The sequence below is a fragment of the Acartia tonsa genome, chromosome 12 (assembly GCF_053477335.1).
Source record: "Acartia tonsa isolate MP-2025a chromosome 12, ASM5347733v1, whole genome shotgun sequence".
Classification (NCBI taxonomy): domain Eukaryota; kingdom Metazoa; phylum Arthropoda; class Copepoda; order Calanoida; family Acartiidae; genus Acartia; species Acartia tonsa.
The window spans coordinates 10,021,845-10,047,995 of NC_137271.1; the positions used below are offsets into that span (position 1 = coordinate 10,021,845).

Consider the following 26,151-nt stretch of genomic DNA (forward strand, 5'->3'; position numbering starts at 1 on the left):
TCTGTAAAGCTTAAAAAAACATTATATTAATGGATATATTATTATTTGGGATCTTACACCAGATTTTCATATACTCTAATAAAATAAAACTTGTAACGGGCTAAAATAACGATACCCCCCCTCCTTTTGAAATCTGAATCTTTTTGAATAAAGCTAAAGATTTACTGTGTTTTTTTGCTTCTGGTTGTTAACAAAACCATGCTTGTTAAAGTCATAACAGTTCTAAACTAGAACTTTATCCTATTTTTAGAATCGTAATGTGTCCTTTACTTTTAGGTAAATTAAAAATACAAAGAAAATGTTATTTAGAATTACTATTTAAATGAAGTTAGTTCAACTTAGATCTCATTTGGACCACAAACATTTTCAAAAAAAAGTATATTTGATGTTTACATAGGTTATGTTTAGTAAATGTTAGGAAATTTAAAGGCTCGCACATCAAATACTAGAAATATTATAACTTCCAAAATTTTAAAAAAGAATAGGGAGGAGGGGAGAGAAGGGGTACAATCTACAACTTAATTTCAACAGAAGTAAATGTAAAGATCTATTCAGATATTGCCTTGCCCTGTGGTATTTTTCCTGTTTTTATAATAATAAGAACAGTCAAAAGTCTATAAAGGTGATGTATGTAGAATATACGTGGATATCATGACAAGGGGAAAATTGTCGTCAATTTAGGTTGCATCCCATGTCATTTATTGGTAAGTTTGTTTTTATAGTAGAGGGAGAGTGGATTGGTTAAAGTGGGGATGGGGGAGATCGTTATCTTAGCCTGCTACAGGTTTCACTTTATTATAGAACATGAAAATATGTTGTAATATCCAAGTAATAATAATTCCAGTATAAAGATGATACATAGTTACATAACAAGACGAACAAATTAATGTTGGAATAGCTATGGGTCCTCGGTACTAGCAATAACACTAGTAGTATACTAAATGTGAATGTGTTTATGTTAATTTACCAGAGTAAACGAGAAGCAATAACTTTAAACCAGGGGTATAGGGCATTAGAAACTGGTGGATCCAACTAAAAAAATTTCCACTTAGTTAGAACACATCTTATTAAAAATAAAAGACAATCATCCACGGAAAGGAAAATAGGACCAAAAATACAGGAATTAAACCTAAAATAATATTCGGAATGTGGTACTTTCGGTATAGTTCAGAACCTGTTCTACATCAGCGGAAATGAGTAGCGTTTGAAGAGCATTATTTAGAGAGAGAAAAATTATAGCTCAAGAAAACCGGTTTAAACTCAAATCGCATTGGTTTTCCACACGTAATAGTTGCTGTAATACTGACAGAAAAGTTTGAAGCAACATAGTTTTTTTTTACTTTCAAATAAAAAGCTTTTATATACTGGCGGATTTATTTTTTTATATCAAATCCCTTCAATCCCAACCTACACCGCCCACTCTTTCAATCTACATATTGAGTACATATACACTTCTAAAATACAATTTTCTTTAAAACAATCATTTTACTACCGAATAGGGATTAATAATCGAAAGAAAATTCGAAAAAGTGATACAAAATGTTTAACAGATTTAATAATAGTTTGATCAAAAAAATCTATCTTTCTAGGAAATCATTTAAAATTTTCCATTGTCCCACTGAGCTATCATGGATTTAGCAGGGATCTAAAGGGATAAGACAATGGCCGATAAATAGATTAAATTCCCAAAGATGATATACAAAATTACTTCTTTTATATATTACAATTAGTTGTTAAAACGTTTTGACACTGTGACCTAACCATATGAAGCAACCCATCAAAAGCTTATACGACTTTGGGGACTAGTGTAATAAACAGACTAATATCCCCCCCCCCCCCTGCCTATGGATTAAGCCTATTTAGGACCAAGAGATTCTTTTTAACTCTTTTTAGATTTTTCATTAACAGTAGTAAATATAGTTTCTACAAAAAGAACATAAACGGACAGTTTCTTAATATATTTCCATAAGTTTGTTTCTTTAAATATTTCTCAATTTCTTATGAAAGCAGTTCAACAGTTTTCTTTTTAAACAATGGATGTGTGTGTGTGTGTGTGTGTTTATCTGTGTTTAAACTGAAAAGAATTAAAGAGCTAGACTGTGGAATGAGAGTAAAAAGTAAAACCTTGCCATGACTTTTCAAAACTTTATCATTTTGGGTCAATAACTCTATTTTCTGATTACATTTTTTGGCAATTTACATGTTTGTCTGCCTGTCCGTTTGTTTGTCCCGGCCATACGATCTCGTTAAAAGTTGGAGAGATAAATTTTGGGAAATTATTATTTAAAGGTATAGATTTTAAAAACAGTTTTTTATTACCTTAAGCTAAACAATTTTAAAAATTTGGCATATAGTCTAAAAATGTTTTGGGGACCACTGTTTTATAGGCCTTTAGAGCCACAAAGAAATGTATTCTCACCTGGTATGACTCTAAACACTCGGTGGTATTCGGAATTTAGAATTGCGTCTGTTCGAAAGGTTTCTGTCACATACTGAAATTAAAAATATTTGATTTCAAGAACAAAGTCTTTAATAATCAAATATACGCAATTTATAAAAATCCTCAGGGTAAAATGAAATAATGTAATTATTATCCCATAGGCTCTATAAATGTGTGGTTTTAGGCTTTTTTTTCCAGATCTCCACTGCCCTTGGATATAGGGTGAAGCAACTATTATAAGTAAATAGTGGCTGCATCACCCAAAAACTCTTAATGCGCTATTTATATTAATAGCTTCGAATTAATAAGTATCAAATGCTAAAGTAAATGCTACTTTTAAGTCAAGCTGTTATTAATTCAAAATAAAAGTTTACGTCCTTGGAAGGGTTTTAAACTATCTAATTTAATAAAAAATAAAACCTTGTTTCATTCAACTATTGTTCGATTTTTAATTTTTTAGCTATCTTGAAATATGCTATACAATAAACAAGGTTGACAACATCCATAAGTAGCGAAGCTCAAAAATTATAAATGGATATCGGGAAAAAAATTTACTGTGGAGCGGTGTCATAAAATAAACAATAAACTTGAAAAAATAGGGTTATAACAAAACCTTTAAAATCTCGCAACCTTTAAAATCACGAAAAATTAAAAATCTATGAATCGATCTAGCACCGCAAATAATGGACAAATCTTAATGAAACTTGATGGAAATATGTAAAACATGGGTATAATCATTCCTTGGTAATTTCAGCCATCAATTCTGAATAGGAAGCGAGAAAATCTTTAAAACTTAAAAATCTAGTAATCGATCTAGCACCCCAAATAACAGACAGATGGACAACACAATGTATAGATTAGATTGGAGTATGTCATAGAAATCTTCCTTAAAGAGTTCAGCTGTCTATCTTGAATAGGAGCCGAGAAAATCACGTTTCCCCAATTCATTAATTACGGACAGACATTCGGTATTATAGAGTAGCTTCGCTTCTAAAAATAAAATTATGTATAAAAAAGCTAAATTTAAAATGAACAAAATAGGAAAGAGTACGTTTAATTTTACATACACAGAGCAAAGTTGAAGAAATTTTCACTCAATTTGGTTTCATGAATGCGTTCCTTTTAAACAAGGACGATAACATTAGTTGTTATGATATTTTTATTTTGGTTGGTCCGTCCGTAACGGATAGCTTTTATCAAAAATTTTCGGCTATTTATTTTGGGATGGAGGCAGGGTTGGGGAAAATCCGTGTTTTTCTTGAAAAGTCCGCGGACAATTAAAAAGTCCGGTTTTAGCCGGTTTAATCGTGGAAAAACTGAATTCTCAAAAAAAATAATATAAAAACTCAGAATTTACAACAAAAAAAGACTTAATTTTAGAAAGCAACATTTTTATTTAGGACCTTTTTGGAGGCAAAAACAGCATTTTTTCAAGGTAGACTTTTGCTATGAATTTTTGTTGGGGGGTTAAAACTGGAAAAAAATGTGTTTTTAACTGCCATGTACTTTTCGTGCCAACCCTGAGCGTGGGACGAAGGCGGGGATGAAGTATCAAAATCTCAAGAGTGCGTTTCCTTAAAATTATTTGTATTTATAGCAACAAATTTGCATACAATTTAGACTAAATGAAATTATCATCTATGATTATTTTGGACCTAATTTAGCTTAATGAAACATATCTAGTTATCCAAAACCCAACACAATACACTTATAGACTATCTTAGCTCCTTAAAGAAAAGTTTAAGAATAAAATTCAAGTTAGAATCCGGGTAAAAACTTGCAACTTACGCGTTCTTTTTAAAACAACGAAGTGTTTTATTATTTTTAAAGAAACCTTTTGTATATAATATAACACCAAAAGAACAATATTTCGTTTATCATTCTGAAACGCATCAATTTAGATTTAAAAAGCTTCAATGAACGTTTGTAAAAAGGATTATATATTACCTAAACGCACAAATTGGGGTTGCTAAAAATGAGTATTACCCCCCAAAAAGTACTAACATAAAACGAAAAATTAATAATTTAAGAGCGCATACATCGGCAAGTTACAACCAACCCGTGTATTAAATTATTTAGGTTATTATACAGGGTAGTTCAAGAGAAATGATTTTAAAAAAACTTAATTGTGCATAGAAAATAAAACAATTATGTAAAATGCTTTATATATTTGGAATACCTATTAGTATTATGAGACATTTATGTTTCAAATATTTAAATATGATTATTTCAACAAAATAAGCCCTAAAAATCCGGTTTTTCCAAAGACCTTTTTTTCGAAGATTTATAGATTTAAAGGTTGTGCCAAAAATACGCACATTTTTAAAATTCAAATTGCACGACTTGTATTAATAGTAGAAAAATATTAAGCATACCGTTAGAATCGTCATAAGCTCTATAAAATGTAAATCCCGTTTTTGTGCTATTTGTAGTTTAGGAGATACATTGAAAAATGTGTGAAAAAGGTTTTACAAATATATATTGTTTTATTATATATGCATAATAACGTTTTTAAAAAAAATAATTTCTTTTGAATGACCCTGTAGGGTTAGTCTAACTGTGAGGATAAGTAAATAGCACTTGAAACATACTTTTTAAAAGAAATGGGTCGTTCCGTTCGTAAATAAAGGATAGTTTTCATCAAATTATGCTTATTAAGATTGTCCTATAATTTTCAAACTTGGAATAATGGTTACTGTAACAATTAAGTACAATATAATACAAAGCATAGCAACTATCTCATGAACTTCTATTTCGATTTTCGGGTCCTAAGACGATTAGGCAACGGTTACTCTTATAAGCGAAGAATCTCTTAAATCAAGTCTAAAAACGTTAGTATGTCGATATTGACTAAAATATTCTCAGTTTTCATTCTTTTTTTTTTTATATGCAGTAAAAGTGCAGTCGATCTTTATTTGACAATATTTATCCGTCTGATTTGTTAGGTTTCGCTTTTTAAAATGTTTTCATCCTTTGTTAAAAATAAAAAATCTTCAAAAAAAACTTTTCAGATTATTTACTTTTCTCTAGGAATGACATAACGTGTACTATAAAAGTACTTTTGTATATTTGGTTGAAATATATTTTAGAGTTTAATCCTAATATAAAATCTACTTTTAAATAGAGTTTCACAAAAAAAAACATAAAAAGTTTTATTAAAAACTTGTAGCTTAAGAAAGATAATTGTCTTTAAATGTACCAAAATGTACAAAAACTAAAATACAAAGAAAAATAGTTTTCATGACATAAGAAATAAAAAAAAAAATTTTCTGATATTTGCAATAATGATTCCAAGGACGACGAGGAACATTTTTTTCAAGCTAAGCATCTCTATAAACAGTATTCTGTATTTAAGCTGCTTTGCAAAAAATTTACATACATAAAATTTTGTTTAGACTTGTACATTTATATTCTGCTTATTAAGTTATGATACTGTGTTCTATTGTTTCAGAGCTTCGCTTTGTGGAAGTTGTCATCCTTGTTAATTTACAAATTAAAGAAAATCTTAGAAATTTGATATCCAACAAATAAATGTTAAGCAAAGTTTTGTGTTGAAATAATTTGTTTGAAAATTTTCAACAATTTGCACAAGTCTCTGGGGACCTCTGAAACTTGATTAAAACAATACAACTTTATTGAAATAGATATAACTACAAAGACCGTCTTTAAAGGGTTATCCTTATATTTAAATAACAGGATGTTTGTCGGTCTAACCACTGGGATTATATGATTCTGATTTATAGTGAAGCTTCTTATAGGCCCAGGGAAGGTTTATAACCATTAGAGGGTAACTCTACCCTTCTAAGAGAAATCGTCATTGAACAATTTCCACCCTTTTAAAAAAGTTTTCTTTTTTTCTTATTTTTACAAATTCTATTATATAAAGTTGTACCTAAGCTTTTTTGTCTGTAGCGAAGTATCTTGCTAACCGCTGAACCGATATGGTTCTCCTTTAGAGAAGCTTCTTATAGGTCCAAGGAAGGTTTTTATTACTTTGGAGGGGGGTATCGTTTTAAAACTCGAATTAAAATTAGAGGGGGGAATCGACTATCTCCATCCCATCGTAAGTGCCCTTTGAGGCCTCAAGTCGAATAATATGCTAACGTATTTTAAAATTATCTGTTTTATTGGTTATATTACAAGCTTATTCTTGACATAAAAATTTCAAAATTGTGAAATAAATATGAATTATAAATTCATTCTCTAGCTTTATAAAATAGGTATTTTTTTGTCTTGAGTTATATATTGGAATGAATTAAATCAATATTAAGGAAAAAATAAAATAACTTTTTATGGAATGACCATATTAATTGTTAGAGTAAATAAATTTTACGTGTAGGCGGATTTTCTATGAAACTCTTTATTGATCAAATTCAATATTATTCTACCAAGTTTTACAACTTGAAACATTGTTAAGTAAGATTGGATTAATTCTATATTAACTAATAATTTTTTTCTTGCCTACGATTATACAAATTAAATACCTTTTATGTTTTAATTATCCTACTATATCAAGTGGTTAGTAAGATTTTTTTGTGTGTACCTGAAGGTTTCGAGGCTACTAAACCTATATTGAGTTCTTAAGTTTAAAGACGCTAATCATAGGATACGGCATGGTTTTAGGCTATTTTCTACCCTTCCAAACCCTTGGAATATAGAGCTCCAAAACGTTAGGGGCGCAGCAGTTATTAATAAAACGTTATTTGACTGAAAAGTTTGAAGCATAATTTTTTTTGAGCAGATCTAAGGCACTGCTTTGAATTTTTACTGAAGAGTTACATGCATTACGAAATGAGCAATAAGAGTTATCCGTTAAAGACGAACAGACCCTAATTATGGAAAAGCTTCGCTTCAAAAATATCTAAGACATACTAACCTTATGAAAGTAGGTTGGGAACGGTAGCTCAGAATCAAGGTCGTATACTATAAAAACCAATTAAAAATAGATTGACATCAATTTTATAATTTGTATGCATTTGCCTCTCCGCGCTGACAAGCTTCAATTGGGGATGTTTCAGACAATTCAACACATCCAACGCGAAAGATTATGTTAGATTTTAGGGCATAGTGATATATTAATTAGGGGGGGGGGGGGGGGGATTATTGAAAAATAAATAAATAGGGGTGGAGGGGAAAGATTGACTAGTACACAAAATTTTAAAAGAAATTATATCTCATTTATTGATTGATTTGTATAAACTTTCAGTGTCGAAACTTTTGCACCAATAATCTTAATCTACATCGGTGTTTTTGTTTATCGCAATTGAAGGTGTACATCAATTTATAGTCAACCTTATAATCCATAATTGGTAATGAATATGGTAAAAAAGCATATTCTTTTAATTTATGTCCAAACTAAATTTTCATATTTTCAAATATTAAATATCAAAATTTAAGAAGGTAGGTAAAAAATTACCAAAAATTGTTAAATGTGATTATTAAGTCAAATTAACACAAATATCCATCAAATATTATACATCCTGTTGAAAAGGATTTTTTAAAAATCTTCCAAAATTGAAAAAAATGTCCTAAATACTTTTCATTATAAACATAAACGTACAGCTGGGGGTACATACGGAGAATGTCTCGACCAGTCCCAAGTAAAAATATCAACGAAAGCTAATTAAAATTAATAACTACATTTAGTTTAGCTAAAGTATAAATTAAACATTTATATTATTCAAATTATTAGTAATTGCAGCTTTTATGTTTTAAACAAAGACTTGGATTGTCCTCCATTTCATAAACTAGCGATACTTTAGGGGGGGGGGGGGGGGGAGGGTGAATGTCGCTCCCCCCCCCCCACTTTCAATTTTAGTTTTAAAAAAAGTTAAAGAAAATAATTTTTGATGATACACAAAATTATCTCTTCTGTAGATTAAAATGAGTGGTTGAAACGCTTGAATACTCAACTTAATATTCCAAAAATCAAAATTAACTAAAGAACCAAAAGTTGTTAAGCCAACGAATAAGAAAACGCTATTCAAAAACTTTGGGGACTAGTTAATAAAAAGTCCATTGTCCCAAAGTCCATTGTCCCCTCTCTTTCTTTCTCTGGTATATGGCTTTGCTAACAGAAACTTCCTATTGATTTATCTTTGGAAAATAAAAAATCTAGTTTACACAATTATATAGCAGTGGCAGGGAATAGGGATTTACCACCTCAACAATAACTATTTTCTCGGCGTATTCCCCTTAATTAAAATAAAATTGAAAATAAATGATTTTTGTTTGTTTCTTTATTACTTTAGGTTAGATTAGGTTAGGTAATATTGTGTAAGGTAGCCCAGATAGGCTAGAGCACCGGCCATGCAGGTATGGAAAGTAAAAGACTAACGCCCCCCCCCCTTATTACCTTATTTTTTTTTTAAAACGTATAAGTTAGATTTCAAATAGTTATTATTCAGTTGTCATATCCCTCTGTCCTCGGGCGGATGTAGTAAAAGAGAATTGTTTCTTAAATTGATCTAATATAAAGTTAATTAACTTATATATGATATCTCAGAATAACAAGGATGACAACATTTGTAAGTAGCGAAATATCTGAATATTGGTATTCAAAACAAACGGATGGGTAGAGTAATTTGTAGAGGAGAGGCATATCAATCAGTATCCAAACGTTTCTACCACTAATTGTAATCTACAGAAGGGGTAATTTTGTGTATTATCATTAGGGATTTATCGGCCATTGTCTTGTCCCTTTAGATCTCTGATTAAAATTACCTCAAAAGCATTAAAACGGAACAGACAAAAAAAAAAATAGTCAAATTATAATGCATAGCAGCCGGAATAAATGATTTCCCTTAAAATATTAAAGAACAGACAGACATTTGGAATTTAAGAGTAGGTTTGCTATTAGGAAGAATAACAGAATACAATTGTTTTACGTCAACACTGTATCAACAAATAAGAATTGTGTACTTCTTTTTATAGATGTTGTTATAAAAATATAACAAGGATGCAAACTTGAAACATTCGTAACAAGGATGACAACATCCATAAGTAGCGAAGCTCAAAAATTTATTGATAGACACCAGGAAAAAATAATCTTTTGAGTATGTTAAAAAGACATAAATGAAAAAATTCACGAAACCTTTTAAAAATAATATCTTTTGAAGCATTAAGCTAAGAAGAAAAACGTGAAATCTAGGATTCGATCTAGCACCCCAACCATTAGCAAGTCTTTAATAAAATTGGTGAAAATATGTATAATGTTGACTACTATTAATTCCTAAAAATTCCAGCTATTTATCTTGAACAGGAGTCGAAAAAATCATGAAAACTTGAAAAACTAGGAATCAATCTAGCACCCCAACCAATTATTATATCTTTAAAAAGCTTTATAAAAATGTGTAGAATGTTGACTTAATTAATCCCTAAAAATTCCAGCCGTTTATCTTAAACAGGAGGTGAGATAATCATGTAAACTTGAAAAACTAGGAATCGATCTAGCACCCCAATCAATATACAAATCTTAATGAAACTTAGTAAAATTATGTAGGATGCAAATTTACTTAATCCCTGAAAATTTCAGTTGTCTGGCCTGAAAAGGAGTCGAGAAAATTATAAAAACCAAAAATCTAGGAATCGATCTAGCACCCCAATTAACATACAGTTGGACAAAACAATGTATAGATTAGATGCGCATATGTCATGGGAATCTTCACTAAAAATTATTTCAGCTGTCTATCTTTAATAGGAGCCGAGAAAATCACGTTTCCCCCACTTTGTCTCAGACAGACGGACATTTCGAATTATAGAGTAGCTTCGCTACTAATAACGAAGTGAAAAATCAGGGATGAAAACAGAGAAAGGTAGTTAATAAACAGAGCTGGATCTTTAAATCATTTCGTGGTAAGTCGAGCCAGATCTGCCTCGAGGTGAGCCAAAGGTGAGCCACAGCTACTGCTAAAAAAAACATTGATCTTTAAAAGATTTACGGCTCGGTGTAAGCCAGATCACTTCCCGGCTCGGTGGCATTACAATACGAGTGTTGCCGGTGAGCCGTAGGCAAGCCGCTTGGTGAGCCGGATCACCAATGCCATTTCGATTTAAAGATTGATATGAGGTTAGCCACTTTCAAAATCGGCTCGCTTGTGGCTCGGCTCGGGCAGATCGGTGATTTATAGATCCAGCTCAGATGTTTAGTTTACATAAAAAAAAATATTGAAACCTTTTTTGTACCATGACTTACAGACTATTGGACCAAGAAAGTCATATAATGGAGTTTCATACAGGGAAAATTCACAAAAAAATCCGTCTACATGTTTCAAACTGACTGACATTTTAAATTATAGAGAACCTTTGCTTTAATAAAAAAAGGACAATTTTGTCTAAAAATAACAAATCATCAGAAATCTGTGAAGAAACAGTAAGCTATAATACATTAAAATTTTTAAATATCTTATTATACATTTATAAACCTATTTTTCAACTTCAGAAAATGATTCCTCCCTTTTAACCTTTATTTAACCTAACCTAAAATGAGCATCATTATTATGTGTACAGTAAGATATATAAGTTTTCTGGAATTTTAAAGTTAGGGGGAGATTTGAAATATGCATCAAATTTTAAGGAATTTTTTATAAAATTCGTTTTTTGTATAATTCTTTATCTAAAAGCGGAAATGCATTTTAAGTTAATTAATTTTGACCAATAGGATAGGTGGATTTTAAACTACCTGCGCTTTAAATTGTTGAATGATGTACGCCATCCAATCAGAGCGCAGATTTTTTAAATCCACCAATCACAGATGCCAAAATTAATTAACTTAAAATGCATTTCCGCTTTTAGATAAAAAATTATTTTAAAAAACGAATTTTATAAAAAAAAATCCTCAAAATTTGATGCAGATTTCAAATCTCCCCCTAACTTTAAAATTCCGGAAAACTTATATCTTAGTGTACAGCTTAATTCTATGTGGCCCATATGCGGTAAGAGGGAAACTACCGTAACAATACAACGCAAATGTAACAATGGATATAAGATATACGTGGATATATTAATGACATGGAAAAAGGGAGGAGTAGGTTGCGGTAAAAATCCGAAAAGGTTGTGATATTTAAGTTAAAAACAGTAGAAGAACGATAAAAATTGAAGTTAACTTTTAACATTTTTTTTGTCTATAGTTCTTTTCAATAAGAAATACACATATTTAGTGAATATTACCGTTCTACTACTATTTTTAAGCCTTAAAACTCACATTTTTAGGAATTTTTAGCGCAACCTACACCTGCCATTATGGACACCTGCTATTATGGACCACATTTATTGGTAAGTTTGTTTATCCAGTAGGAGGTGATGGGATGGGGTAAAGAGGCGTCATTTTAGCTAGCTGCAAGCATCACTTGATCAGAGTACATGAAAATCTGATGCAACATCCAAATAATAAATTAGTGTAACTGTACAGTTTTCAGATGATGACAATCTATTAAATTTTTGTTGGCTTTCCTAAAGTTTTTTCGTCTGGTTTGTAAAGGAAAATGACATGGTAGTCCCACAGGACCAATTTTTCCTCGTCGCGGCCAGCTTTTTGCCGCCACAGCGGAACTACCCGCTGTTTTTGCGGTGAATAATCCATTATTTTACAAGTAGAAAACATTGTTTATCTTCCCCTAGTCATGAAAATTTAAAAAAACAATACTTTCCTTTTAATTTTTTACAATATTAAAGGCCTCGATGATGAAAAATATTTTGCTTACAAATTTTCAGCTGGTTAAAATATTCTATTTTGAGACAAATTCTATGCTAGAGTGCAATAATAATCATTGGTTATAAAAAATCAATGCTAACTGTTGGAAAATATTTTTTCTCTCAAAAAATGAAGAAAAAAATGAAACAATCTAGTAATCATTAAAATATATTAACAAAAATTTTTATTTTGCCATTCTACCTCCTACATTATAAAAAGAGTAGCTTCTCTGTATTTATAGTATGTCCGAACGTCTGTATGTCAAAACGTAAAAGTTCTTTCATTTAGCTATATATTTTAATTTTTAAAAAAAATACAAACCTCTCTTTGCTGTTTTTACATCCAAACAACATCCAATACTGCGCTACTTATGAACATATTTGTCCTTGTTTTTCTCTTTAATTTAATAATACGTCCATGGCATGAAAAGTAATGGATTATTGCCTTTTTGTTGGACACGAAAACGGCGCTGCATTTATCGAGCTCACTTTTGGCATTGTCCCTCACATGTTCGCAGATTTTGTACACGTTCTCCTCACAATAACACGGCGCATACGAACACTGAAAATAAAAATAGTTATATTTAGCATGGTACTATTAACAGCTTTCCGCAGATATAAAATGTACAATTATATGATTAAAACCAGTTTTTTTTACCCCCGAGATGCCGAAACTGGATATAATACGAAGCTATGCATATTTTTTTATTTCTGAGAACCAGTTCTAATCTACCGAATATTAATCGGTTTTGAATGAATACGAGAAATGTTGTTCAAAAATAATATGATCTCTTTCCTTACACCAAAAGTCGTCTTTCAATTGGATTTGAGCGTGTGTGCGGCATTGTGCAGCTTTTCTGCCTCCACAAATATAGGTTTAGGAAGTCCGGATGAATAATACCTTCCAGAGTCGTCCAGACTTTTTATTTTTAGGTGGTAAAATGATGGGTTTAAAAGGTTAGAGGGGGGAAATCTAACGTTAAAAAAAGTTTTGAGAGGGGTAAAATGAGGATTTTCCAAAGGATCAATAGGAACACATGGAAAATATACCAAGAAACCAGGGATCTAAAGACAATAAGCCAATATCCGATAAATGATCCCCAATAATGATACACAAAATTACCCCTTCTGTAGATTATAATTAGTGATTGAAAAGTTTGGACATTAAACTTAATAAGCCAACCAATCAAAATCCAAAAGAAAGTCCACATAGTTGTTAAGCTAGCGAATAAAAAAAAACGTTACTATAAACTTTGGGGACTAGTGCAATAAACACTAACAGCCCAATGTCCCAAACTCTCTGAGTAAAAAAAAAACAATGAAACTATACAAAGAAACTTAATTTAAGACGCAATTAAACGATTAATCATTGTAAATATTAGTGCATTTACATTTAACTAATCTATAATTTTAATTATTGTATATTAAAAATTTATAAAATTTTGTTTGTATGAAATTAAATCAAAATCAAATATGCAACCGGTTCTCAGCCATACTGAAAAATCATATATAGCATCAAATTAAAGAAAATTATCCACCGGGCTAACACAACTGGTCTTAATATAATAATTTTTAAAAGCGAAGCTTTTCTATAATTAGGGTCGGTCCGTCCGTACGTCCGAACGTCCGTCCGTACGTCCGTAACGGATAGCTTTTTTCGTTAATTTAGGCATGTTAGAATTGTCCTATCGATTTCAAATTTTGTATGGTGATTCCTTTAATAGTTAGGTACGATTTAGAAAGCGTAGCAACTCTATAATCATCACCAAAATGTCCGTACGTCCATTTTAAACATGTTGATTTTTTTACTTTTTTAACAACAAATTTTTATGTGATCTAATCATCCGATTGATCTGATTTTTGGTATATTGATTCCTGGGACAACAAAGTATAATGTAATAAGCGAAGCAACTCTATAATCAAGTCCTAGAAATGTAAGTATATCCATAAACATTATCCTGAATCAAGCAGTTTTTCAACACATTTTACTTACAATTTTGCTTTGACTCTTATACATTTATATTATGATTATTCAGTTCTGACACTATTTAAGTGTTAATGTCCGTTTGTCCTACTGTTTAAGTGCTTCGCTTTTATGGATGTTGTCATCCTTGTTAATTTTAATATCCACGAAAAGCAGACCATAATACGATGTAATAAATATATTCTTAAAATGTTTTATTGTACTGAACATTAAATGAAAGAAGGTAAAAATTATGTTTTAATTAGGTATTAGTCTTTTAATTGGTGGAAAATTATAAGGGGGTGGGGAAGATGGCATCCCAACCAACAAAATTTTTAAGCTATTTAACCCCAAAATTTCACACTGGAGATTGGAGCAGGGGTTAATTATTAATCTTCCATTGTCCTATATCTAATTCCCTGTTGATATCTGGCTAGACCCTGGATTAGACTTGGCCCAGACTGTTTTCATCCATTTCAGGGAATTTCATTGCATATTAATCAGGTTGAGATATATTTCAAAGGAATTCCACCTTTCACAATTTATAATTTCTTATTAGGTCATCATATTAGACATTTGGAAATTATGTTAGCTTTCCACGGATAATAAAATGATCAATTTCAGTTTTTTTGACCGAGGGGCCAAAAGGCATGGCCGACAGAACTGGTATAAATTTTATGCTTTTTATTTTATTGTTTGTGGAAAATTGTCTGTAATACGATACAATACATGATTTTTCAAAATCATACGGCTCAAAACCGGTTCTAATCCAGCGGATATGAATCAGTTTCAAAGCCATACTGGAAAAAATGATAACTTTCCATTTGTCTACAGACAAATAAATACCAAACCTTAGTATATAGAAAAAATATTTTCTGATACAAAAAAAATACTTTTAAATACTGGGTAATAATGCCTTACATAATAAAAGGATTATACCATTTTATCAATGATATCTTATCAACAATTTTCAACAAAACATTTTATCTAAATTTCTTAACCTGTAAAAGAAAGTTTAAAATTCTTGGAATTTAATTTTAAAATTGCTAAATACAGTACATACAATTTATTATTTTTAAAAGCGAAGCGTCTTTACGTTTATGTACAGTCTGTCAGTATGAACATTTATCTTTTATGGACTTCTGTGCGTTTAGATGGTTGAAGGATTACCTTTTGTAAGAAAAAATGCCATTGTGCATTATGCCATTTTTGAAACCAACACAATTTGAATAAGAATGAAAGGTAACATTAGAATATAGCAAAGCAGCTTTTTTTTGTTGTGGTACTATAAGTCAACTGTCGATTTGCCAAAAAAAAAAGGTAACAGTTGAGCTAATTTAAAGTGCTGTAACTGTTAAATTTTGAATATACAGTATACGTTACGAAAAAAATAGTCTAGCCCCCCCCCCCTTTGTAATGAAGTTGTAACCCTAATTTTTGAGTAAGTGATCTTTATATACATGTATGATGGTGTTTGTATCAGTCAATTAGAACAAAGAACATTTTCCGACATTCAGCAGGCTTTAAAAGAAGAAATTCAAAATGAAAAAATTCAGACCCTTATTTTTTAAAGTAAATTTTACTTAAGCCGAAAAATTACATAGTATAGTTGAATTAAGCATAGGGAGTGTGTCGAGTTTTATCTTAAGGATAAAATTCTGCTTCATACAAGTCATTTGAGCCCAAAAAGTATGTATCAAGACCTCAAAATCTATGATTTTTCGGCTTAACCAAAATTCACTTAAAATACATAAGGGTCTGAATTTTTCATTTTGAATATTTTCTTTCATAGCCTGCTGAATGTCAGAAAATGTTTTTTTGATCTAATTAACTGATACAAACACCATCATACATGTATATAAAGATCACACACAAAAAAATAGGGTTACTACTTCATTGCAGGGGGGGCTAGACCATTTTAAAAACTGGTAATTTTTCGTAACGTTTACTGTATCATTGTCTTTTTAAAGGTTTAGAAAAAATCAGCCTTTGAAGGGAAGAAAGTGGATAAAATATGTCGTCCACTCTTCAATTTTCCGTAAAGTGTAGAAATCTTAAATCATATTTCTATTATTAACTTTTAAAAGACAACTGCGGTGTAAAAATACTATTTATATAATTAATCAATTACAAGCTATAAAAAGATTTGTTACTATGAAACAAGGGTGGCAACATCCATAATTACCAAAGCTCATAAAAAAGACTATAACAAGGTCAGAAAACTTTACAACAATTGAATACTTTCTCATATTTCATTTTTAAAAGCGAAGCTTTTCTATAATTAGGGTCGGTCCGTCCGTCCGTCCGTCCGTCCGTCCGTCCGTCCGTCCGTCCGTCCGTACGTCCGTCCGAGATAGATAGCTTTTATTCGTTAATTTAGGCATGTTAGAATTGTCCTATCGATTTCAAACTTTGCATGATGATTCCTGTAGTAGTTGGGTACGATTTAGAAAGCGTAGCAACTCTATAATCATTACCAGAATGTCCATACGTCCATTATAAACATGTTGATTTTTCTACTTTTTTAACAACAAATTTTCAAGTGTTTTAATTATCCGTTTGATCTGATTTTTGGTATATTGATTCCTGGGACAACAAAGAACAATATTATAAGCGAAGCAACTCTATAATCAAGTCCAAAATTGTAAGTATGTCCACAAACATTATCCTGTTTTTAAGCAGTTTTTCAACAAATTTACCTACAATTTTGATTCGACATTTATGTTCCGATTTTTCAGTTCAGATACTATACAAGTGTTAATGTCCGTTTGTCCTACCGTTTCAGTGCTTCGCTTTTATGGATGTTGTCATCCTTGTTTTTATATCTTTACAAAAAAAATATCAGCCAGTAGCATCTGTGAAAATCCAAATCCTTCATGTATTTTTAAAAGCGAAGCTTTTCTATAATTAGGGTCGGTCCGTCCGTCCGTCCGTCCGTCCGTCCGAGATAGATAGCTTTTATTCGTTAATTTAGACATGTTAGAATTGTCCTATCAATTTCAAACTTTGCATGATGATTCCTGTAGTAGTTGGGTACGATTTAGAAAGCGTAGCAACTCTATAATCATTACCAGAATGTCCGTACGTCCATTTTAAACATGTTTATTTTTCTACTTTTTTAACAACAAAGAGGGGGGGCGGATGTGCCACTTTTTGAAACCAAAAGTAAAACGGGCATGATCTCAGCCCATAAAAGAGTTACAGCTCTAAAATTCGGCACAGCAGTTTCTTTTGTGGAGAACAATATGGAACTGTGAAGAAACGGCGGCGGAACCGCCGCTCCCGCCGAATTCATAAAAATTATAAGAGAAAATATTTAATCTCAGATGATTGGGAACTGTCTAAATTGGCGAAAAAAAGCAAACAAAATTTCGGCTGGAAACAGCGGTTTTAGGTGGGAGCGGTGATTCCGCCGCCGTTACTTTACAGTTCCATATTGTTCTCCTCAAAAGCAACTGCTGTTCCTAATTTTAGAGCTGTAACTCTTTAATGGAATGAGATCATGCGCGTTTTACTTTTGGTTTCAAAAAGTGGCACATCCGCCTCCCCCCTTTTCAAGTGTTTTAATTATCCGTTTGATCTGATTTTTGGTATATTGATTCCTGGGACAACAAAGAACAATATTATAAGCGAAGCAACTCTATAATCAAGTCCAAAAATGTAAGTATGTCCATAAACATTATCCTATTTTTAAGCAGTTTTTCAACAAATTTACCTACAATTTTGATTCGACTTTTATACATTTATGTTCCGATTTTTCAGTTCAGATACTATACAAGTGTTAATGTCCGTTTGTCCTACCGTTTCAGTGCTTCGCTTTTATGGATGTTGTCATCCTTGTTTATGGACAAACACAGTTGGTTATGCGTTAGCTTCGCTACGAAAAAAAAACTTTGAAAGAATTGCAAGTAAAATTAGAACTTTTGCGGCTTAAAATAAATTATGATTCGACTACTTTGCTTGCTCTTAAAACAAGGATAATTATGTGGCACTTGAAAGTAAAATTATTTCAAAATGAAAAGATCTTCTTCATCAGTATCTTATACGGTGGGAGAGGAGGTTTATTAAACTAGTCCCCAAAGTTTTCTAATAAAGTTTCAACCACTGATTGTAACTTACAGAGGTGTTTATTTTGTGTACATCATTGGGGATATACATAAAATTATCGGCCATTGTCTTTTCCTTTTAGATCCTTAATTTATTATGTAACAATTCTACCGGGGGAGAGAAGTTGCGGGAATGCGCTTGAGGGTGAAAGTTAATAAATATTCTGTAGTTTGTGGAGCGGAGTGACAGACATACTGACATACTTACCCCAATTATATAGCAGCTACGCTACTAAAAGTTATGAAAATAGGCAGTGCACAAAAAGTTTTAAAATAATTTGTAGACTTTCTGTTTCAATTTTGATGAAAAAATAATGCGAATTTTATTTATGGAATTGTAGTAACTTTTGTAGTAACCTAAAATAAATCTTCCTACTAAAACTTTATAAACTAGAATCTACAATTTTGGAAGGTTAAAATTGCTAGAGGTACCCAACCCATGATAAAATTCCCCAAACTTTACCATATTATCTACCATAGAAGGAAACTTGTTTATTAAAACTTGGAGAAAATTGAGGAGTGATCAGTATATCCATACACACACATTCACATACTACTTTATAGGTATTGTCCACGGAAACGAAAATATTATGTTTACCTGTGCTGCTGTGGGAATATTTGCTGGTAACTGGATCCGGTTTCCGGATATTGGCCGTACACTGAAAAAAAAAAATATGTTTACTATGTGGATAAGTACCTAATAAACATAGAAATTACCGATGCTTTAATTTTACTACTAGTACTATAGAGTCGGAACAATCTTGCCATATTATTGGCAAGAAATTGTACCTACAAATTTTAGTAAGAAAGAAAATTTTATGTGACAAAAAATCAATATTTTAAAGTTAGTAGGTATGTTTTTTTTTAAATACACTATTCTAAGACATGAAGATATAATTCGATTTTAGCAATCATTTTCAAATCATTTTGTCTAAAAAATATAGGTATGAGACATTAGATAACAGCAAATATGATCAATGATATTAAACATAACTTTATATAAAAAATGTCACACATTATTTTGAAACTTATCACTAGGAAGTCCAAAAAAAAAATCAAACAAAAATTTTCATCCGCTGAATTTCTTTTCAAATTGGACAGCTTTTTTTATCTAATTGGTCATCTTTGGTAATACATCTATTAGGTTGTGACAGAGAAAACAAAAAAGCAGCGTTTCGGAGCCGGAGCCGGGAGCAGCAACATTTTTGGTGGATCCGGAGCCGTATTTTTCGTTAAAAACGGCTCTGGCTCCAGATTAGCTAAAAATGATTTTTTAAAGTAATATTATAATTAGGCAACGGTCTATTTCTATATAATAAACTGAAAAACTATTGTTACTTAACAAATAGACACACATCCTTCTACTTTTAATATTTTATATTATTTATTTTATTTTATCAAATTCAATCCTATTATATAAAGTAGTAAGCGTTTTTTGTCTGTCCCGAAGGATCTCGCTAACCGCTGAACCGATATTGTTCACCTTTACAGTGAAGCTTATTAATGGTCCTGGGAAGGTTTTAAACTATTTTTGGGGAGGCTGTCTTTACCCCCACCCCCTCAAAAAAATATTTTTTTTTATTCTTTTGAAACTCAAATTTAAAATGGGGTGATATTGACTGTTTCCCCTCCAACCTTAAGTGCCCCTAGAGGCTTCTGGGGGGCGTAGCCGCTAGTAATGAACAAAAATTGATATATTAATTTTAAGGTAGGAGCCAGAGACGGAGTCGGAGCCGTATTTCCAGATACGGCTCCGCGGAGCCGCATCAAAATTAAACGGCTCTGACACGCTGCAAAAAAGTGAGCAGAGGAAAATTGTTCATATATCCTAATTAAAGAATTGAAAGACAACCAAAAACATCACTGAATAGATCTACATAGATTCACAGAAAAGCTTTCGTAGAAAGCCTAAATTAAAGAGATATAACATTTTTTGTTATACAAAAACGCATACATGGACGACGAGATGTCTACTAAAATAACATGCCACTTTAGTGCTTTAAGTCTATACAATAAAAAAGCATGGTAAATGCATTTAATTGGAAGAATAGAAAGAGCATGAGCTGTATGAACAGATCTATAGTATAGATGTATATACAGACAACTAACTCTCTTTCTTTTTCAAAGACCTTTTTCGTCTGATTCTAAATTATTTCCTACTACTTTGCAGAGTTAATATAAGCGACACCATTGGTTGATTTTCAATGACCCAATAGAAGGGTTGCACAAGGTGGTTGCAATGGGGAGTTACAGTTATTAGCTATTTAACCCTTTCTTCCTCTAGTGTTTCACTCTAATGCTGTATGTAACTCTGCCTAGAGAGTGGAGGAGACTCTATCCAGATTTTGTATTGGGTCTTTGAAATCAGATAATAGCGTCGGATTTATTACACAGCCTGGAGCCAAGACTCCACAAAATAACAAAGCAATTTACAAGCAGACAAAAAGGGTTTCCACCACTTGAGCCAGGAAGTTGTCTGGATTATACATCTATATTTATACATTTATTGTAAATACTCCCGAGAATGCCATAATTATTGAAACACTATGCTTTTCTTGAAGAATCATATATGCATGAAAAAAAAATAACTATATGTATTATGATGCTCAAACATACGCAAAATGCAGAGTCATTGTTTATGATTAATATATGAACTTTCTTCTCATTGTTTATGTCAGGGCTCGGCAGCTGTATATTTAAAATGCTCATATGCAAATCTTTGAAAAAGGCGGCTCTAATTCTAGCGGCTGCAGCTAAGACTGTCCAAAAATAGACTGACTACTGCGAATTGTCGAAAATTTGGCAGCTGTGTGCGGCTACCAATACCGAATTTCTATACTCTCTGTCATAGGATATGATATTGTATAAGATTATTGAGTTATTAGTATCAAATAACATAATAACGAACAGAATATTTCTCAATAGTACATTTTAGTTTTTTTTTCAGTAAGGGAGGGTACATTGGGCTGTAAATAAATCATAAATGTTGACTTAATTACTATGGGGACTTCGATTAAATAATGATTGGTTGGTTCAATCTAGTAGTGTCCAAATTTTTCAACCAATAGCCTACCATCATATAAGATGTAGATTAATTTATTGTTTATTGTCTTATCCCTTAAGATCCAAGACTTAGTTTTTATTCAGGTAAGCTTTGTAATTTCCCAGACTATTTTCTTTATAAATATTTTTCACAAATTCTAATAGGGGTATCCTATAATATAAAGTAGTCTGAAGCTTAAAATCTCGAAAAATTCCAGTCCAAATGAACTTTAGTTCTCAGAAAAACTTTATAAATGTCTTTGGGTGGTCTCAGGCTAATTATAAAAAAAGGCTCTGATATTTGTTATTACCTACGAATCGACTGACATAAATATTATAGAGTGGATTTCCATTGGTAAGGTGAATCTCAACTGTTATATTTCATTGTATTGTAAATGTCAAACTTTAATCAGCAGCCGAGAAAATATTAATGTTTTCCCAAAGCAGACGAACTGGTGAATAATAAAGTAGCTTTGTTATTAATAAATCTTTATAATTTAAGCAATATTAAGCAAGTTCCCTTAAGAAATAAAGTGGTTAATTTAACATTGGGGGAGAAATAAGAGTTGATAAACTTTTTATTTGCTGTTTTATATGAACAAAACTAGTGTGAAGATAGTTTGGATTGAGTGGCACCCTTGGGAGTCCCACCCCATCTAAAATTAGCTTCCAAAGTTACTTTATATCATAAAATCACAGTAGGATTTCAGCCTAGTACAGCCCATTACACAGCTGTTACTAATCTTTTTTAGAATCCGCCATTTAAACTTTCAGTGCAGACCCTCAGAAAAAAATTAGCACAAGAAAGAAGACAGATTTGAAAAGAAGCCATTAAAAAATTGAATGCAAAAGATTTTTAAGCAAGTTTAAAACTTATTTAAAGCCTTTTTTAGGTTTTATGTAATTGCTCTATGCACTGTAGATGTTTTTTCCTTTAGTCTTTTGAGTATCAACCACTAGAGTCGGAAAGATAGACACAGCAAAGACGCTACAAAAGAGCAGAAAGCAACTTGCTAGCAGACGAAAACGGTCACTACCACTTAGGCTAATTAGTTGACTGGGTTATACATCTACACTTATACATTTATTTTTTTAAAAACTAAAATTACGAATCTAAACAGTCGTCATCAAAATAACAACATTATATTAAAAAATCTAGGACCTTAAACCACATATATTTGACAAGGCAAGGTTGCGTGATTATACTCTCAACAAATTGCAACTGACCTGACTGTTTTGTTTGGTGTACGGGGGTTGTTTCCCTCCTTAGCTGTGGATGACATCCTCCAAGTCTTGCGTGCACCCTCCTCTTTCATCTACTCGAGACTCAAATCCTTAAAAATATCTTAGTTTTGATAAATACTTACAATTTTCTAAATAAAGCCTATCATAAAAAATAGTACACTTTTTTTTGGTATGTTATTTAAGATCTACCTAACCACTGCACTGGATTGATTGAGTTCTCCATTTTAGGAAAGCTTTACATAGTCCTTGGGATGGTTTCATGTTACTTTATGTATAAGTTTAAATCTTGGGATTGTTTTGGGCTATTTTGTCCCCCAACTCCTTCTTAAATACAGTCCTATTCTAGGACCATAGTTACATGGAGTTCTGGAATACATCAATTTGCTTTCAAAGGAAGCTTTAATAAAAAGATTTATTAAAAAAAAATCAATTTCTCCTTAATTTTTACTTTCAAAACAATAAAAGGATACCTAGGATATTGGATTGTAACCTCCCACAAATAACAGAGTAAGTAGCAAGAAAACATTAGGAAAGATCAATCTTTCATTAACATACCCCTGTATCCCCAAATACACCCTAGCTATGAAGAAGAAAGGCAGCTATAGTAACAGAATAGTTTAACACCTAGTAACAATAGAAAAATAAACTTTAACAAAAATGCATTCTAAATATAAATCAACAATCAACATTTTTAATTCTTTTTCTTTCTTGTTTTCCCATAATATAAATAGAAAAAAAAACAATTGGGTGAATATTTTTCCGGTTCTTTTAGGGCCTTAGGTAGCTTGAATATAGCTAGGAGGGAGGAGTAATTTATCTGCTATTATCCTTTTACCAGTTTTATTAAATGAGAGAAGCTGTTTAACCCATATTTTCTGTAGATTTTGGTGTTTTTTGGTTGATTAAACTAAGTAGGTAGGTAGTCCTTAAACTAAATAGATTATAACTGCATAAAATGAATACTTTATTTACTAGATTTTTTGTCTTGCAATGAAGACCTCTACAACATTTAATTTCTAAGCTTTTAAAAGCTAAGATATTTATTCAATTTTTTTTTGGTAAAAAATGAAACATTGTTGTTATGTAGAATTTTTCTTGTACCCTTTTGCTCTATTTATAAACAAAGAAAACAAATAGAAACCTTTTTTCAGTATGGCAAATAGACCCTGTTTAAACAAAAAAAGACATACTGACATAGTAAGTTTAAATGTAGCTACTCTATAATAAGAAAATTACGTACCTACAGTTTCTTTATCACAGATATTAATTAACAATTTCTTAGGGGTTTCTGTAAACTATTCTAATCTATATCATTGTTTTCTGAAAATAAAATAAAGTATAAGGTTTTTTGTCTGAAGCTTAAGTTCTCAATAACTACAAAACCGATTGGATTCTGTATTTTAGATAAGCTTTATATAGGTCTCAGGATGGTGGTTTCAGCTATATTTTTAGGTTTAAGTCTTAGCATGTTTTAAAGCTATTTTCTATTTATATTATCCCTTTCAAATAAAGTACTCCTAGGCGCTAAGGGCACATTCGCAAGTTCTATAAACAGTATTAAGGCTTTTTGTTTGTCGGCTAAGAACTCACTGACAACCAAACCGATTTAGTTCTTTATTTTAAAATATCTTTACTAGGATAATTTAAGACTAGTTTTACTGCCCTTCCTTCCCTAGATGACGGTGGCGCAGCCGCAGATAGTACATATTTAATATTATTTCATTTCATTAAATAAAAACTAAATAAATAAATTAAATAAAAATGTACTGTAACTGTTATATAAAAATTATTAAATAACAGGACAAAATAGTTGCCTATTGTTTAAGAACTGAATAAAAGAATAATGGTATTGATTAATATTCAAACTGAACCGGATAGGTAAATTAAAAATTAATTGTATAGGGTATAGTTCCTGTAGAATAATTGAGAGTCTTATGTCCCCTTCCTCCCCTGTTGGCATAATAGTTATTTCTCGCATCGTATTATAAACAGCTTTCCGCGGATATAGAATGTACAATTATAAGATTAAAACCAGTTTTTTAGCCCTGAAGTGCCGAAAAAAACTAGTTTTAATGTTATGATTGTACATTTCTATATTCGTAAAAAACTGGATATAATACGATGCTAGATATAGTTTTTTCGTATGGATGAGAACCGGTTCCTATCCACCGGATTCGAATGAATACGAGAAAAAAAATTACAGTCAAATGTCCTCTCCCTCCCTGACTTTTTGTACAGTTTTAATTATTCGAAAAATAATATTTAATTTTAATACCTATTAATTTTCAAGTTTAATTTTTTACAGGGGAATAGCCTAGGTCATTAGCCAATACCCCCCCCCCCGGGCCCCCCCCCCCCCCCAAGAAGCGTAGGGTACAAGTAAAACAAACCACAAATAAAATTCCAACTAAAAACCAACCACACCTCCCTCCTCTGTCTTAAAAATAAAACAGGTTAACTGTAACTCAACCAACATTTATCAATAATGATACCAAGGTCATTGTATCATTTCATGGAATAAATGAATATGTTTAAGGAAAATAAACTTGAACACTGATTAATTGATTAAAATTATAGTTAGTTATTGCATCGTATTATAGAAAGCTTTCCGCAGAGAGTAAAATAAAAAAATAATGCCAACAAAACTGGTAGGTACCTATATATTTTATGATTTTTCTTTTATTATTCGTGGAAAATTGTCTATAGAACTAAACATTATTTTTCAATATTTCTCAGGATCGATTATAAAACATAAGATAAAAATCGGTCTTATCCCTTTAGATCCCTGGTACTATTATAATAAGTATATTGTATATTTTTTTTACAAGCATTGTATGTTAGGTGCACTGCATTATTTTGGATTAAAGATAGCTTTAATAGTTACAAGTTGCATCTGTTTATGAACCAATGCATTCCTCCTCCTTTCAATATTTCACATATGACGTGGCATCATTAGGAACATTTTATGTTCTTAATTGGACGTCATTTTGGCTCAAACTTGTTTCTCATATGAAGTAGTTATTTTTGTGACAAAATAATAACATATTGACCTATTTCTTAGCCTTTGCAAACAAATAAAAATCCACCTGCTATATATTTTATATCTACATTACTTATCATAGATATTCATAGACAAAGAGCCAGGTAGCTTAATATGCCCAACTAAGCCTAGGCAAATTTTGTCTAGTTAAAGATTCTAGATTTGATAAATATTTTTTTGAAAACTTGATACCTAGTCAATAATCTTAAGTTTATCTTTATTTAGTGCCAACTGCTTAAACAAACCTAAAATAAAAATATTATCATTTAGAATTTTTTTTTCAATTTGAAAATTTGAGTCCCCCCCCCCCCCCTCCAACAAAAACTCTGGCCGCGGCGCTCAGCCGCCTGGTCTGCCTGTCAGCAGCGCTTGGCCCACTAGCCTACCTAGCCGCAGCGCTCGAAAGGATGACGCCAAAAAATCCCCCCCTAAATATTATGAACTTAAAATAAATTACTTAATTATCAAGTGTATTGCTATAACTTTTCTTTGGCAGAAAACTTAGATAAAAAATAGAATATCTTGAGGTGCCAAAGCCTTATTCCTATACAGTTGCAATTCTCTATTATTCTGTGTAACTACTGCAAAGTTACAAGGAAAATTGAATGAAAATATTGTAGAATAT

The 26,151-nt window shown here is 31.4% G+C and overlaps 1 protein-coding gene across 1 annotated transcript in view; it reads right to left on the reverse strand.

Moving 5' to 3' along the window:
- The window catches only part of tun (N-terminal glutamine amidase tungus), a 44,664-nt gene extending 20,824 nt beyond the window's left edge, over positions 1–23,840 (reverse strand). Inside the window, exons 1-7 of the mRNA XM_080179087.1 lie at positions 23,727–23,840; positions 22,469–22,575; positions 18,798–18,858; positions 12,576–12,692; positions 11,891–11,996; positions 7,317–7,363; positions 2,420–2,492 (exon numbers count right to left, since the gene is read on the reverse strand). Coding sequence (XP_080035213.1) covers positions 2,420–2,492; positions 7,317–7,363; positions 11,891–11,996; positions 12,576–12,692; positions 18,798–18,858; positions 22,469–22,557 — 493 coding nt within the window. The 5' untranslated portion in view covers positions 22,558–22,575; positions 23,727–23,840. The remainder of the gene's footprint in view (positions 1–2,419; positions 2,493–7,316; positions 7,364–11,890; positions 11,997–12,575; positions 12,693–18,797; positions 18,859–22,468; positions 22,576–23,726) is intronic.
- Between the last annotated feature and the right edge of the window lie 2,311 nt (positions 23,841–26,151).